This window comes from Spinacia oleracea, chromosome 3, assembly GCF_020520425.1.
Source record: "Spinacia oleracea cultivar Varoflay chromosome 3, BTI_SOV_V1, whole genome shotgun sequence".
Lineage (NCBI taxonomy): Eukaryota > Viridiplantae > Streptophyta > Magnoliopsida > Caryophyllales > Amaranthaceae > Spinacia > Spinacia oleracea.
Genome location: NC_079489.1, coordinates 6,350,066 through 6,361,090, shown reverse-complemented (window position 1 = coordinate 6,361,090; position 11,025 = coordinate 6,350,066). Strand labels below are relative to the sequence as shown.

Sequence of the window (11,025 nt, the reverse complement as noted above, 5' to 3'; positions counted from 1 at the left end):
CTGAAATTTTCAAATTAAACATTCAAAACGATCTTTAATCGTAACGCAAACACCCTACGCGTTGCACGCCCATGGGCCGCACGCACACAGCCATTGCTGGCCATGTGCGCGCAGCCCATGCGCTCGTCGCATAGCTGCTGCATCCCCATCGCAAGCCTCCGCACGCATTGGTGCTCGCTGCGCACGCCAGCGCTCATCGCACGCGAGCTATCGCTCGCAGTGCGCGCGCGACATCGCTCGTTGGGCGCGCGACATCGCTCGCTGGGCGCGCGAGCCATCGCTCGCTGGGCGCGCGACATCGCTCGCTGGGCGGGCGACATCGCTCACTGTGCGCGCGAGCAATGCTGGCTGTGCGCGCGAGTCCTCGCTCGTTGTGCGCGCGAGCAATGCTGGGCGCAGCGCTCGTGGCACGCGAACTTGCGCTCGCTGCGCGCGAGGCTGCGCGCTCTTGTGCGAGGCAGCGCGCGTTGTGGCGCAGCTCGCTTGCTGCCCACACGCGACTGCCTTGGCTCGCCCTTCGCCCATGCCCATTCGTCCATTGCTCGTGGCACACGACACAAGGCAGGGCTGCTGCCTTGTGCTCGTGCACTACGCCCTTGCTCATCTTGCTCAAAAGTGCCGAAAATTCTAGTACCTTAAGGGCGATTCTAGTTGATCAATCTTAAGGCGGATCCGGACGTGCTGTGGACTATCTACGGAGGGACGACACTTGGAGTCCTAAAGACTTGTTCTTGTTCGGTTCGGGCGCAGCTAGGGAGGGCACGCAACAAAGAGTATGCATCTAAATTATGCTATATGATTATGTGTAAATAATATGTAATCCTGGGTTAATGGTTGTTTCCGCATGATTTATGTAATATCATATGTATCATAACCCAACAGAGAATGGGCTGAGGCATATATATATATATCATGGTGGAGATCGATTTCCCTGGTATTGTCCAAGTTGTGCGTAGAAAATCGACAGGAACCAGTAGTTTTCATTTAATCGTTGAGGATATCGTAGATTTTGTTTAAAATTTTATAATATTGCTTCGTCGTTTGTTAAGCGTAGTGGGAACAAAGTTGCTCATACGTTGGCTCATTTCCAACCTTGGGAGATTGATCCACGTATTTGGGAGGATGAAATCCCAAGAAATATCTTTGATGTAGTTGATTCCGGTCTATCAATATAAGTCCATTATGTCTTTTCTAAAAAAAATGTGAGTGTAATACCATGTAACAATGTTCGACAGTGATATCCGATCTAAAAAACTTCAAAGAAGTTAACTAATGGCAAAAAGAACTGAAAAGAATCAAAAGAATTGGCGGATCCAATCTCAAAACCATGTCATTATGGATTGAGTTAATGGGAAGAAAAAAATTGGAAGCATAAGGGTGTGTCTCCTTCACCTTATATCTCTTGAACTAGTTTGAAGTTATTAGACTTGATTGAAGCTTACTTGACCTGATTATACCGGACTAGAGAGAAATCTTATGTGTATGGAATTCTTAAGTGCATCTAGAAATTGAAGTTAATGACAAAAATAGAAGGGAAACTAAGATGTGATGGAATTTGGTTTCCTTGCATGTGGGTGTTTTCCTTGTATTTTATGAGGAAAAGGGCAGTGCTTGTAGACATTGCACTAAGAGCGGCGTTTAAGGTTTTCTGGCGGGAACCAAATCGAAAGCGAAGTTGAAATTGAAAATTGTTAATTCTTATCCAGGCTAGTAATATCTCGTGGTATCGCCATGATTCAATACTAAGTTTTGAATCAATTTCATTGGATCTATTGCTTATATAGGACGGAAAAGTGTGAACAATTAATGATTTTTGTTAGCTTGGCACCATTAAATGGTAATCCGAAGTAAAATTTGAAGTTGTCTACTATTTATATTTTGGTCATGAATAACAATATATAATTGTTTATTAGTATACTTTTGAAAATACAATCAATACTATATATGTTTACTAATTTAGTTGCCTTTGAAAATTAATGACGGAAAGATTGGTATTATGATAAGGTTTGGCTAGATAGAGCCACAAAGGTCCTCTATGGATCATATTTGGTTGTTACTTTCCGGTATTAAGTTAACAATATATTATACCTTTTCCTTCAAAAAACAAAAATAATGACTAAAATGAGATCCTACAAATCTTAAATGCTAAATCTTCAGTTACATTTCTTTTTCTTCTAACCATCAGAACAATGTTTAAACAATGTGTGGTTCATTTTGGCGTATAGAGAGGCACAGGGTTAATGTTATTGGAAAAAAATAATATCAGATATTCAGTACTAACCCAAGACTTTAAAGGGTAATAAGCAACTAAGGTAGTTAACACTTAACAGAATGCCAACCTGTATAGTATAACTATGATGGGCAAAAAATAAAGTCACTCTATGCTTTTAGTCCACCAATCCACCATCATAAGGTCAAACCTTCATTCCTCCACAGTTGCTAGCTCTATAACCTCTATTGTTTCATTCTACCACCCACAATACCAAAGTACCCCCATGCAACTTTAACATTGCAATTGGATTCCTTACCCTACTTTTTACGTTGGACGGTGTAAAAGAATCCTACTAAACCAACACACATTACATGTTAGCCAATCTAAACGCGTAAGCTTTCGCTTAAATCACTCTCAATCATTTCACAGCTGTCGAGACTCAATCCTGTAATCTCTCATAATTGAGTTTACCACCAACTCCAAGTTGGTTATTTCTTTAACTCCCTTTAAGTTTTGTTTCTCAAATTTCCTTGGCTATTGTAAGAAGTAAGCTACTAACTCATATAGATTATATAAAAAATGATGTTTTGATGGTCCACTTTTATTGCGCATTCCTTTTATTTATTCTCGACTAATGTCACTTCAAGTTAACCAATGATTTTCACTCCGTATTTAACACTTTTTTTTGATGAATTTATTTTTAAACAATTAAAAATGTATAATTCTTAAATGGACTTGATCCACACTAAATTTATTGTGTACCATGTCTTAAAATAAAGTTAACAATTTGTGCCTAATTTATTTTGGCATTTTATTATGATTATTATGGGAAAAAAATATCTAATTAGTGTCGTTGATACATGTTGTGCTTGAATAATGTGATTTTAAGTCATAATTCGCTTTTAAAAACATAGGGTTACTATGCTTCAAAAAATGGTTACTATGTCTAAAAATGTTGGTGTTTAATTTATTATACTTACTATATGAACAATAAAGGTCACTATGAGTGTAAAAAAGTGCTAGTGAAAATTATTGATTTTGGGTCCACACTAATATTATTGTAGACCAGGTCCACGCAAGAATATTCCTGAATTGTAATTATTGACCCATTTCGCTTGTCATTTAAATTATCTAAAAAATAATAATGTTATTGTCCAAAAAAAAAGTGTCAAGTGAGGAGTAAAAAATTATTGGAGAATTTCTCTTCAATGTACGGTATAAAGAAAATTTTGCATATTTTTATAGTCGGGTCAAATGTCTATATTGTTCCTATTTACTTGTTATTTTTAATTGATATTTCTTAGGGAAAAAAACAATTTTCTTAGAAGTGTTTTTTGTTTTTGTTTTTTTGTTGTTGTGCAGGTGACTAGGTGAGTGGCCAAAGGTTTCGTTATGAGCAGCCACTAGGCAATCCGACATAAATGGCTATTTTACCGTTAAAAGCCGTTGCTAACCCGCCAATTTCATGGCTGTTACAACCACCAGTAGCCTTCCCTAAACCAAGACCAACTTCCAAACCCATCTGCTATTCTCTCTCTTCTGACCACCCTCATCTCTCCTTGACTAATGTGCCACTGGATTCCGCCACTTATGCTTCAATTCTTGACTCTTGCACATCGGATATTCTGGGTAAATCAGTGCACGCCCATGCCCTTAAATCTGGGTTTCATGGGCATGAATTTGTTGAAACCAAATTGCTCCAAATGTATGCTAGATGTGACTGTTTACATGATGCACATATCCTGTTTGATAAAATGCCCAACAGAAATTTGTACAGTTGGTTAGCATTGATCAGTGTTAATGTAAGTAATGAATTGTTTGATGATGCCTTTTCTTTGTTTTTAGAGTTGTTGTTTGCGGATTTGTGGTTGGATTTCTTTGTTTTCCCTGTTGTATTGAAGATTTGTAGTGGGCTTCAGGATATAGAACTTGGGAAGCAAGTTCATGGGTTTGTGATTAAAGCAATGTTTGTTATGAATGTTTATGTGGGTAATGGATTGATAGATATGTATGGGAAATGTGGATATTTAGGTGATGCCAATAAGGTTTTTAGTACGATGATCGAGAAAGATTCTGTCTCGTGGAATTGTTTGCTTTCAGCCTGTGCTTTGAATGGCATGGTTCATGAGGCATTACAGAATTTGGATAATATGTCAAGTTCAGGAGATTCTGTCCCAAATGTCATTTCTTGGAGTGGGGTTATCAGTGGTTTCGCGCAAAATGGGTATGTAAATGAAGCTGTTGAGTTACTACGTAAGATGCAAGCACGAGGGGTGGAGCCAAATGCACAAACAATAGCTGGTGTTCTACCGGCTCTTGCTAAGTTACAGACACCGAGGTTAGGTAAGGAAATTCATGCCTATATCACAAGACACGGGTTTATGTTCAACCCCATTGTAGTGAATGGGTTGCTTGATGTGTACAGGAGGAGTGGCGATATGGAAAATGCTTTGAAACTGTTTTCGAGATATTCAGTGAAGAATATAGTGTCCTTCAATACCATGATTGTTGGATTCTGTGAAAATGGTGATATTTCAAAAGCCAAGGATGTTCTTAACCAAATAGAAATGAGTGGGGTTAAGAAAGATCTTATAACATGGAATGCAATGCTTTCAGGATACGTTGATAACCTCCTCTTTGAAGAAGGATTAAGCTTGTTTAGGGAGATGCAAATGGTAGAAGGGATTGAAGTTGACTCTTATACTCTAGGAAGTGCTCTCTCTGCTTGTTCTGGTAAGGGTTCTCTGAACCAAGGAAAGGAGATACATTGCAAAGCCATTATTAAGGGTTTGAGCTCTAACCCTTTCGTGGCAGAAGCTTTAATGGAAATGTACATTAGATTTCAAGATTTAAAGGCTGCTCAACAGGCATTTGATGAAGTTATTGACAGAGTTATAAGCACATGGAACATTCTAATTTCAGGCCATGTTGATAACGATCACTATGAAGTCGCTTTACACTTGTTTTCAGAGATGCAGAGTACGAATATGAGACCTGATATCTATACAATGGGAATAGTTTTGACTGCTTGTTCTAAATTGGCTACAATTGAACGAGGCAAGCAGGTTCACGGGCATTCCATCAGATGTGGGTATGATTCAGATGTCTATATTGGAGCGGCCCTTGTAGACATGTATTCAAAATGTGGGAGCATAAAACATGCAATTAGGGCTAATCAAAGGATTTCAAAACCTAATCTGGTTTCCCAAAATGCAATGCTTACTGCCTATGCAATGCATGGACTCGGAGAAGAAGGTATATCTCTTTTCAATACAATCCTTGCCAATGGTTTTGCACCAGATGAGGTCACCTTTTTATCAGTTCTTTCTGCGTGTGTTCATGCCGGGAATATTGACATTGGCAAAAAGATTTTCAATTCAATGGATTGTTGTTATAATGTGAAAGCTTCACTGAAACACTACACGTCTATGGTTGACCTGTTAAGTAAGTGTGGTAAAACTAACGAAGCTTACGAACTGATTAGAAACATGCCAATTGAACCAGATTATGTGACTTGGAGTGCTTTACTTGGAGGTTGTGTTATTTCAGGTGATGTGAAACTTGGAGAAATGGCAGCAGAAAAACTTCTGGAATTGGAACCAGATAATACTGGAAACTTCATTCTGTTGGCAAATATGTATGCATTTTCTGGTAGATGGAATGATTTGTTAAGAATAAGAAAGATTATTACAGAGAAAAGAATGCGGAAGAGTGCTGGGTGTAGTTGGATTGAAGATGGGAATGAAGTTCATGTATTTACTGCGAGTGATACATCTCATAGGAGAACAGAGGAGATATATTCTTTGTTACAGAGTTTAACCATGCAGATGAAAACATGGATGTTTGCTGACATATAGCAACAGTACAGTATCAAATGTAATGTAGGAGATTATGTCCGTACACCAGATCTAGTAATTTTGTAATTCATAATTCGTATTGTGGGAAGTGATTCTGGCACACCAGCTGTAACTGTGCTCTACTCACATAGGGGTGTGCCAATATCAGTTTCCTTCTTATGTAGTATGTAGAATGTAATAATGTAAAGAGAAAAGGCCACAAGAATATAAAGAACAAATTGTATTTAACTTGTGAAACAACCGTATAATGTTACATAAAAATATTTCTAACTAAAAATGATCAAATTATTACTCTATAGAAGAAGAAAAATTAGGAGAAATACAAAGTGAATTGAGTATGAAACAATGATTGGCACATAAATGGACAAATAGTACAACTAACACTTGCAATATATAGAAGAGAAACCGCGATCTTTGAAGGGAGAATCCCCTCACTCGTCCATGGATGATAAACTGATTCAACGTTTCCTCGATTTCAAGGCACCTAGTGTGGGGAATTCGTCTGTTTGGAGGACGAACGAGTTATTGGCTAACACTCTTGCATTTGAATTAATGATTGTTTCTTGTGAATCTGATTTATTTGCTCTGCCATTAATTACACTTTGTTGATGTTGATTTTGGTGTGCGGCGCCTACTTTGGGCAACGGAGACCGAACAAGAGGCTTTAAGTTCAGCAAATCAGGTTCAGGAGAGAATTGGTATGGGATTTTGCTATCATCCATCCTCCTAAATGTGACTGAAATCCTGGAAAAAAGCAAGATCATAAACAATGTCATAAAAAATGTACACAAGAAACAGAAAGAACAAACATTTAAATTGAATTTAGTAATGTTGAATGATGTTTCGAGGATATAGAGTATCAGACTGACTAACCGTTTTGCTGGGACAGCAGGAACACAGTGTTTAGCAACATCCGCTCCATTACCTTTCAGAACAAGAACAGATCTGCAGCATAAACAAGTTTTGAATGTTAAGGACTGCTGATTAAGCACCGCAATTATCCAAGTTGAACGATATCTAATGAATGTAAGTAGACCTGGTTATTGGTCGGGTCAGGGTCGGTGTGGGCCAAAAGCGGGTCGGGTAATGAAAGGGTCAATTTTAGCGGATCAGTAGCGGGCGGGTCAATAGCGGGCCGAAAGTGGGGAGGTCAAAGGAAAAATGGAAAAAAAAAAAATCGTATGCGAATACAAGTGAATAAGAAGTCCATATATTTTTTTTAATATCATAACTACTTTAGTTTTCAAAACTATTGTGGTTAGAAGTTTGGAACTATATTGACCCTGTCCAATAAAGGCCCTGTCCAATAAGAGCCCTATCCAATAAGAACCCTATCCAATAAGAACCCTGTCCAATAACCAGATCTAAATATAAGTACTACAGAATTGATGAACGGAGTTTTCAACTAATACGGGGAAGAGGTAGTACATTACTGTAAGTACTACAGAATAGATGATCGGAGTTTTCAACTAATACGGGGCAGAAGTAGTACATTACTCTAAGTCCTATGCAGGTGGATGATCAGAGTTCAGAACACTATGTGATAAAATTGAGTTATCTCAATTACACTACCAGTGAAAAGAATTAAAAACCGAACCAAACAAGGAATACGAGGCGTACCCAATAGGAAGAGGAATGGAGACAGGACCAGCAAACTCTCCGGGGCTTAAGATTTTGAGACTTGAACCAAAGAGGATATTACACTCCGCCAAGAAAGAGACAGTACAAAATGGACGAAGAAAGTCATGGTGATCGATGTGAGGAGGGATACAATCGCCTTCATCATAAATATTCACTATGCAACTATTGGGAACGCATGTAGGAGGCAATACATGCCACTTCACCATCCTGCTAATCATCTGTTTAAATAGGGGAGGCAATGGATCAACTTCCTCATCCCTGACTATTCCCGGAGGATTTCCATCCTTGTCCTGAAAACACATTAGAAATCCGTAGCATAAGGCATGAGTTGTTTGAATTGAAGTGATCACAAATTCAGAATACACAAAAGAGAATGCTAATAAGAAAAAGGGATTCAAAAATTACCACTGCATAATTGTAACAACAACCAAATTGCATGGTAACACGCCCTTTCCCACGCATCCACTTCAATGGTTCAGAGTAAGTGCGTTCTGCAGATATGCAAACCAAACGAGGAATTAGGACAACCAGCACGTAAACCAACATGAGGCCAGTGAGATAGAGAGTCAGAGACTCAGAGTATGACTCCATTTGGTTTAATGTAAAATGTTTTCAGTGCAAAATGATTTTCCATGGAAAACATTTTTCAAGCGAAAACACAATTTCAAACTAGTTTTCTTTTGGTTGGTTCCTTAAAAGAAAATTGGAGAAGATGGTGAAGATTGAGAGGAAGAAGGAGAGGGAGGCAAGGACGAAAGGTGGAAAATGGTTTCCCTCCCTTTCAAATGGAAAAGCCCCCCCCCCCCTTTGAGGGAGTTATGGCAAATTGTTTTCATCCCTTCCCAAACCAAACAACGTAAAATGATTGAAAAGGGGAAAATCGTTTTCCATGAAAACGTTCTATACCCTACCAAAGGAGCCGAACATACAACAAGAACAAGCCAGCAGTCGGTTTCATAAGGGACAATTCATGATGTTTACATTGATCGAACTAAGTAAATCCCGTTTCATTATTTCCTAGCCTTACCCTACCTTTTGTTTAATTTCTTTTTGAACAATTACAAAAATAATATTTTGATCACAAACCTACTAGCAACAATTCAATGCATAATCTAAGCAGAAAACAAGGAAACCAAAAGGTACCAAACAAGAAATAAAAGATGCAAGAGATTCACAAAACATACCCATAAGCTGCCCTTTTCTTCCCATTTTCTGGAAGTTGTAAACAGATTCAACAATCTTTTTCTGTTCTTCAGCACTGAAAACTCCAGTATGAAGCTCCAATCCTTGAACCACATTGACCTTTCTCCCATCAACTCTCTCATAATGCACAAAATCCTTCTTCCTTTTCACCTGTGAAAACCGGTTCCACTCCTCCTCGTCTGATGATCCATTAGCAGTAGTAGTAGGTGAAGGCGTATGGTTCCCATTACTAGGAGATAAGCCATGGTTACTGAAAAGATCACGCAACTGTGGCTTCGCGTTAACTGGTGAGGGCGATTCATAATTAGTATTCCTTTCTGAGCGGACAGATTCTTTGCTTCGAGGAGTTCCTACATTGTTGCTATTTTGTTGTTGGTTATTGTCAATATATGAAGATGGTGTACTTGTTTCAGAAGAACAGGAATTCGATGAACTCATTTCGATAGTTTTTCTGACAGTATTATCTGCATATTACAAATCACAAATATATTTATTCAGGATATTATATCAGATTCCTCTTAAATCAATCATTAACATAACAAAATTTCATGAAATCAAACAATTGCTTAACATAGTAAGAGTCAATTAGCCCATTATTAAAAGAAACATATCAGTAATTACAGAACAAGGGTAAGATTGCATTCATCCGATCCTTCCTTTCGCTACTCTCTTTATACACATTGCAATATTGTTAATGTTGATTATTTCAAAATCAAAGACATAAATTCACTTCAATTACTAAACATCTGTACATAACGATTAGGCTTAAAGTTGTTATTTTTCCCAATAGTACTCCCTCCGTCTGTAATTAATTGTCAAGTCAATAGTATAAATAAACTAGTAACGTGACAACCAAACCAAATCCGAGGAACTATTTCCAAAGATTCAATCTTTTCTTATTATTCGATACTCTAATCAGCTAGAAATAACTAATAAATTTACATCCTTTAACACCACAAAAGAAAAGTTGCACAATCCCGACTCCAGAAAAATCAAAACAAAAACTTAAAAAGCTCAAATTGAATTTCCAGCCACACTCAATAGAACACCCATTAAAGCAACTTAATTAAGAATTTAAAATTATTGAAAAAAAGAAGGAAGTAATCTCACGGTTAGAGAGGGAGAGAAGACGAGATTTAAGAAGAGATTGACAATCTGAGCAAACCCCATCGAAGACTTGTGCAATCTGGGAACTTTCCAAGTTCTTCAACAGATTCATCCATTCGTTTTCCGGCGATAACTCCGGCGATTTTCCGGCCATCTTTGTTGTTTTCTGGGTTTTGTTTTGAGAAGAGGGTATACCCGTATGTGTATGAAGGACAGGACAGGAGTGCTGAATTAAAAAGGGAAAGGGAAAGGGAAAGCGACAAAGGGTTGCGGTTTTGCAGACAACAGCTTTCGAGTTTTAACTAGAATAGGGGTAGGTTTTTGTGGAACACGTGGGATACTGTTCTTGGATGATGTGTTGCTTACGTCATGACTTGGAAAATACTTTTGCCTACATATTTTTGGAAGGTTTTAAGATTTCAATCTACTCCGTATAGAGTAAAGGCCTTCCTCCGTATGGAAAATAGGTGTACTTTTATTGGCTAAAAAAGTAAGGAGGGTAAATTGTTTTTCAAAAGGTCTTGCGCGCACAAGGTGTACAATGTTAAGTGAAAAAAAAATAACTGTAATAAAAGATAGTGTGGTATTAAAGTATTAAGATAATGTAAAACATAAGGAAGAAATAATAAAATACGGAGTAAGTGAGAATAGAGCCCATAAAATAAGGAGAAAATGATAAAAATAATAATAAGAGGAAAACGTAATAAATATGAAATGTGCATCATTTAAGTACGAAAGGAGTAGTTGCAACATAAATATGGACGCGAAAATTATTTTTGAGTAGGTCTTTTCAAGATTTTAATCTATAGGTTTGAGGAATATTCAACATGATTTCTGAAAAGTCTTTTTTAGTAGCTTAGTAGGTGTAGAATAGAAATAAGGGTGTTTAAAAATCAGTTTTCGGATCAGAAAAATAGATCAAATCAGACTGGACCAGAATAAAGATAACTCGTCCAATTTACGGGTAAGAAAATATAATCTTTTTGGTCTTTGATCCGGTTCGAC

General features: G+C 37.8%; 2 protein-coding genes across 2 annotated transcripts; one reads left to right on the top strand and one right to left on the bottom strand.

The window, feature by feature from the left end:
• The first annotated feature begins 3,382 nt into the window (after window positions 1-3,382).
• LOC110783166 (pentatricopeptide repeat-containing protein At5g16860) lies at window positions 3,383-6,161 on the top strand. The gene is made up of 2 exons (XM_021987479.2): window positions 3,383-3,422; window positions 3,575-6,161. Exon 2 carries the CDS (start codon window positions 3,634-3,636, stop codon window positions 6,067-6,069), a length of 2,436 nt encoding a protein of 811 aa, XP_021843171.1. The 5' UTR covers window positions 3,383-3,422; window positions 3,575-3,633; the 3' UTR covers window positions 6,070-6,161.
• Window positions 6,162-6,272: 111 nt separating this feature from the next.
• LOC110783167 (RNA demethylase ALKBH9B) lies at window positions 6,273-10,299 on the bottom strand. Its single transcript, XM_021987480.2, has 6 exons — window positions 10,024-10,299; window positions 8,895-9,377; window positions 8,116-8,201; window positions 7,690-8,000; window positions 6,943-7,014; window positions 6,273-6,813 (listed from the first exon to the last, which is right to left on the bottom strand). Exons 1-6 carry the CDS (start codon window positions 10,172-10,174, stop codon window positions 6,528-6,530), a joined length of 1,389 nt encoding a protein of 462 aa, XP_021843172.1. The 5' UTR covers window positions 10,175-10,299; the 3' UTR covers window positions 6,273-6,527.
• Between the last annotated feature and the right edge of the window lie 726 nt (window positions 10,300-11,025).